This window comes from Capra hircus, chromosome 7, assembly GCF_001704415.2.
Source record: "Capra hircus breed San Clemente chromosome 7, ASM170441v1, whole genome shotgun sequence".
Lineage (NCBI taxonomy): Eukaryota > Metazoa > Chordata > Mammalia > Artiodactyla > Bovidae > Capra > Capra hircus.
In genome coordinates, this window is record NC_030814.1 from 79,651,986 (window position 1) to 79,657,985 (window position 6,000).

Consider the following 6,000-nt stretch of genomic DNA (forward strand, 5'->3'; position numbering starts at 1 on the left):
TAGTATTTGAATCCAAATTTGATTTTTTCCAAAGCCTACATTTTGAAAATACGCAATCTAGGTGCTTTCTTTTTCATCAAGTTCTTATAAGAACATTTATTAATTTACTGTTTCTTGATCCAGAACACTTTACTTGGAACAAATGAAAATAACTGTTTCACCTATTAATGCTTGATTCATTTATTCAATTAATAAATACTAAAAAAAAATCAATGTATCCTCAACATCAAGTTAGGAAAGGGATTACTGTTGTATTCCATCCTGTCCATCAGTTTTTTGTTTTTTTAAAGAAATTTCTAATTACTGTCTTATTTCTATTAACTTGTTCTTGCTCTGCCAAACCCCTTGAAAGAAGTCATGGAGTTGGTAGGATTTTTCTGTCCTTTTTTTTGTATGTATGTCTATTTTTTCATTAGGTTCTGCATACTAGATGAGTACATCCGTTTGCCCTTTTCATCTTGTGTAAGACTCTCTCTCTTTCCCCCATCCCCCGTTTTGTTATACCTTTAAATTGTTTGGCTTTTCTTTTATTTGCTATTGATAATCTCTTCCACCACATTTTTACTTTACTTTGTTATCTTACAGCTTTTCCTATTTTCAATTTTCTGACATATTTCCAAAACTTAAATCTGCTTTTGATATTTTAGTAGGAAAACTTTGAATTGTAGATATGATACCAGCATTTTCCTATTAAAAAGTCTTTCTTCAAAGCATAAAACTCTGTTAGAAACCTTGTTATAGGTCACATTTTAAACCCTAAAGGCTAGTGAAATGGATTTTGTATATTTCATCCAGTTCTGGGTGGGTTTTTTTATGTAAATGAGTATGGAAATCTGCTTCCTTTGATATTAGCATGTTTATTTTCAGTATCTTAGTATAAAAGAATAACATATAAATACTTGGTTTTATTGTTTTCAGTATGGAGAACTTCTGGTATTTTGAAAGAATTTCAGTGTTAGCTCCCAGTTAATAATTACTATGTCATTCACTTATAGGGTGTATTTGACCATCGAGTGAAATGCTGGCAGAAATGGGAAGATGCCCAAATTACTTTGCTCAAAAAACGTGAAACTGAAGCAAAAATGATGGTTGCTAACAAACCAGATAAAATACAGCAAGCTAAAAATGAAATAAGAGAGGTGATTAATATAAAATGTTTTTATTTATCTCTTTTACCCAAGTTTTCCATAAGTCATTCATATATGCATAATTTTTCATGAATTTTTTTCTGACCCATTCAACACTTAGCAGTTTTTTTCATAATTTGTAAACTGTTTTAGAATTACTTTAACATTTTGATCATTGTAAAAATCTCCAGCAGCCTTTGTTACTTTCACATAATTATGGAATGGATAAAGAAGCATACAAGGAAAACATTTAAATTAACCTTTCTTTTGAGATAATTTGATTTCAGATAATTACTTATATATTATCCCCCATATATATGTATTATATATGGTATTTTAGTAAATTTATATAAGTTTATTATAATTTATACACTTCTTTTGCCATGCTTCAATAAGGAAATTGAAGAGGTAGGACAACCTTTATATTACTTAAAGTAAATGTACCTGCTCTTTGAAGAGTATGTACCAATGTTTCAGTTACATAGTGGGAAAATATCATTCCATTGCTTAAATATTTATTTATTTTATTTTTAGCTGTTCCATTGGTCACTAATCACAACGTTCATTGTTTCTGTAGTGAGTTTAATGTTTACTAATAGCTCTTCAGTAGACCACAATTGCATATTTTTTTTTAATCTGGACATTACACCATTACAAAAATGTTTTCTAAATGTATGTCATATAATTTTTCTAATTATTTCCATGGGCATATAAACTGTGATGAACATGTATTCTTGAAATTAGGCAAATATTATTGATATATTTTGAAATAATCTGAAGTTGTGTAAAGAAATGAGAAGATTATACTCTTAGCACTGCTGAATTATTTGATGGTTAACTTTATGTTCGAAATCTTTTCATCTAAATTAAGATGTGGAGATTATAATTCATTAAGCACTATAATATCCTGATCTTGAGTGTATCTGACAGTAAAATATTAATGGAATTAAGCTGATAATGCACTTCCACTGGAAAGTTAGATACAAGATTGAGTGATGCCAAACTGGGTCTTGCCATTGGTGAGCTTTCAGGATTTTTAGGCATTGTGTTATAAATTAAATGAGTGGTCATGACAGCTAGTTCTAATGATTCTTCCCAGGCAAGATTTAAAAATTTTTACCTTTTGTTTTTGTCAGTGGGAGGCAAAAGTACAACAAGGAGAAAGAGATTTTGAACAGATCTCTAAAACAATTCGAAAAGAAGTAGGAAGATTTGAGGCAAGTATAATAATTTTACACTTTTCTTAACAATGTGGTCACATTTTGCTGTGATACTGTGGTGAAATCAAATTTAGTTTTGTACTAATGGAGCTTTTTTCCCCATTTATTATATTTCAACAGAAAGAACGAGTGAAAGATTTTAAAACTGTTATTATCAAGTACTTAGAATCATTAGTACAAACACAACAACAGGTAAGGTAATTTTTTTTCTTTATAACTTAAAGACTTCTAGAACTTGTTTTTGATATACTTTTTTATTTTAAAGATGATAACCAATGAAATGAGCTTTTAAACTTGAGAAGCAATAAATGGAGTAGAAAAAAACAAAGCTAGCAAAGGGAAAATAAAATGGTATAGTAGAAGTAACTGTAAATCCTCAAGTCCTTTGTGGGGCTTCCTTGGTAGCTCAGGTGGTAAACACTCTGCAGTGCAGAAGATCCAGGTTCGATTCCTGAGTCGGGAAGATCCCCTGGAGAAGGAAATGGCAGTCCACTCCAGTATTGTTGCCTGGAGAATTCCATGGACAGACCATGGGGTCACAGAGAGTGGGACATGACTGAGCAACTTAACACTTTCACTTTGAAGTTCTTTTTGCCTCTACTCCTAACTCCTAGGAGAGAGACAGGTTTCTCAATTTTAGACTTTTGAGAAACATGCTGTACTGTTTTTCCTTTTTTCTCTGTCTTCCCAGTTTTATTGCTCTATTGATCACAGATGTTTAAATACATTCCTATAGTAAGTTCTCTTTCATACCAGCTAGAACTTATACTAAAAACTAAGTTTTGAAGGTTTTTTAAAGAATATTGTTTTGATTTTTGCTTTAGTTTGTGTGGGTTTCATGTTGATTGTATACCTCAAGTGGCATTTGTCTCCTTAAATAGAGAAAACCATGGGTTTTTGTTATAGTAAAGAAAAGTCTGTAACAAGATAATAGAGATTTTTTCCTGTGTGTATTTTAATGTAACTTTGAGTAATATATCAAATTATTTAATATCTTGAACAGAAGGATTTCTTCCCCCAGTTCTTTTAAAACTATATAATAGATTAAATTTTTAAATTAGGTGATAAATTATATCCTTAATTTTTTTTTAACATTTTAAGTGCTTAGTTCATAAAATCAGATTTTTGAAATGGAAAAATTAGGTTATATGAGCTTATCTTTAAAAGAATTGTTTTAAACTTAATGTTACTTTTTATGTCAATCTGTACTATTTTCTGGACTATCCAGGAAAGACCGACAGCTAATTCTTTCCAGTCTCTTTTTCCCATCTTGCTTGGATGTTTTCTTTTCTTCCTTCTTTATCACTCTTTTGGGCTGGCAATAACATAAAATGTGAATATTCTCTGAATTAGGAGATGTTATCACTTTATACTGGAAAAGCTCATTGCAGTTTTATTATTTAAGGTAATCTTATATAGTTTACACTAGCAAAGCTTTTTATATATACAATTTTGCATAAATTAATCTTAAATTTTTAGGTATTATTTAAATTGTGTTTTTTATTACAAAAATTGAAATTAGCCATGAATTGTTAATATTTTTAAGTAATTTATAAGCTAATTATATTGACAAGCTGTATAAGGGAATTTAGATGGTCCCTTTAAGAATCAGACTTAAGTAAATGTTATTTATTATTAGCTAGATTTTTTTAATGCTTCATGAAATGTATATGATAGGTTCTAAGAATATCTTTTATTATCATCCACAGCTGATAAAATACTGGGAGGCATTCCTACCTGAGGCCAAAGCCATTGCCTAGCAAGAAGATTATTCCTGTTAAGAAGATCTTGGATGCTTGTTCCAGTTATGCAGAATTCCGTAGTGAAATCATTAAAAACCATCTAAATAAACCACTATATATTTTATGAATTACATGTGGTTTTTTATAAATATATATTCTGACATTTTATTACAAGCTGCATGTCCTGACCCTCTTTGAATTAAGTGGACTGTGGCATGACATTCTGCAATACTTTGCTGAATTGAACACTATTGTGTCTTAAATACTTGCACTCAAAAGTGCACTGCGAGGTCAGAAAATTTTACAATATTTTTTCTTTACAGTATGTTCTGTAGTGTGTTCACCCTCTTTATGAAGTGAATTATCAGTGCATTGATTAATGTTCACTTATACATTCCTGTACAGAAATTATGATTTTGTGATTACAGTAATAAAATGATATTCCTTGTGAAGTATTAGTAACAAATTATTTGGGTATGTTAACATATTAGAGATCTTTTGAAAGCATTTTAATACAAAGAATCTTTTTCTTTTAGATGTATTTAGGTGATGCTATGATCATTAATTTAAGTGACTGAAAAAGCTGAACTCTTTCATTATTAAGTCACTAAATGAAGGTTAATTAAGTTTTGTTTTTGCAAAATCATCATAAACCAAAGAACATTTATCTCTTGGTTCACCTTTGGGGAATGCTTTTGTCTTGAGTAGAGGAGTAAATAGTTGTCTTTGCTTATTTTTTATCCTTTCCTATTATAAGTGCCCAATTTAACAGTTAAAAAAACATTTATCTGTTTCTGTTACAGGTCCTTTGGATTTTGCTCATCTTCTATTACCTTCAAAGTCTAAGACTTTGCATATATTTAATTTATTCCTTACCTTGCCTTTGTTTTTTGTTTTAAGCTAAAAGATCATCTGTGGTCATCGTTGACAGAGAAAAGTGCTGTGCTAAAATACCCAGTGATTTGATGAATAGCCAATGTTAGTACAAAGAAAATTTGAAGTAAAGTGAAATTTGTCTTTGGCAACCATCTCACCTATTTCTGTATCATGTTTACATGACAGTTATATAATCCTTAATGTTGATGAAAATTTAAGTTGTGACTAGCATCAGACTTTTCTTTAAGATGCTCCGCTTCTCAGGCTTAACAATTGTATCTCCCTTCTGGAAGAGTAAGATGTATGTGTAACTGAGTCTTTTCTAACAGCTTACTGAACACAGTTAACATAGCAGAGTATCCTCAGGTGATGTTTGCTTCCACTTATTTTAGTTGAAGTTTGTAGCCTCTTGTAGGTATTGTTCATATTTATAATCCTAGAACCTAGGAGAGTACCCGACACTTACAGGTTTATAATAAAGACTTGATGAATTGAACAGAAAAAAAAAATCCTGGACGATGCAAAATAATGTTTGCCTCTTAAGCACAAGGAGAAACTGAATCAGAAATAGTACAGTCTTCTGTTGTTGCTTCTCTTGGAGGTGACTTAGATACTTTTAAGAAATGAGTAATTCATATTAATATATATCAGATCCTATCTTGTCTCGTTAATACTGAGCAAAATATAGGCTTACTGGGAACAGTTTCACTATAATGATGTTTTAGTATTAGGTGTATAGTTTTGTTACTTCCAAAGATTCAGTTTACACATAGGATAGTAACTTAGTTATTCAAGCAGAAATCTTCAGTTCTGCTGTGATATATTTATAACAACCATCAGGACCACCAAATAAAATAATAAATATTTTCAGACTTAAGCTGAAGAGAGTAACAGACCTGAGTCCATTCCAGATCTTATTCCCCTTAACAATCTTTTTATTAAAAGATAAAGAGAGTATTGGAAATTTCAAATAAAGTATGTGAGCCTCTGACACAGGATTTAATTTCTTCAGCACTACATTCATCTTTAGCCATC

At 30.4% G+C, this 6,000-nt stretch overlaps 1 protein-coding gene across 1 annotated transcript in view; it reads left to right on the forward strand.

The window, feature by feature from the left end:
- Positions 1 to 4,542, forward strand: part of SNX2 (sorting nexin 2) — a 61,524-nt gene extending 56,982 nt beyond the window's left edge. The window contains exons 12-15 of the mRNA XM_018050677.1: positions 996 to 1,139; positions 2,264 to 2,344; positions 2,468 to 2,539; positions 4,057 to 4,542. Coding sequence (XP_017906166.1) covers positions 996 to 1,139; positions 2,264 to 2,344; positions 2,468 to 2,539; positions 4,057 to 4,107 — 348 coding nt within the window. The 3' untranslated portion in view covers positions 4,108 to 4,542. The remainder of the gene's footprint in view (positions 1 to 995; positions 1,140 to 2,263; positions 2,345 to 2,467; positions 2,540 to 4,056) is intronic.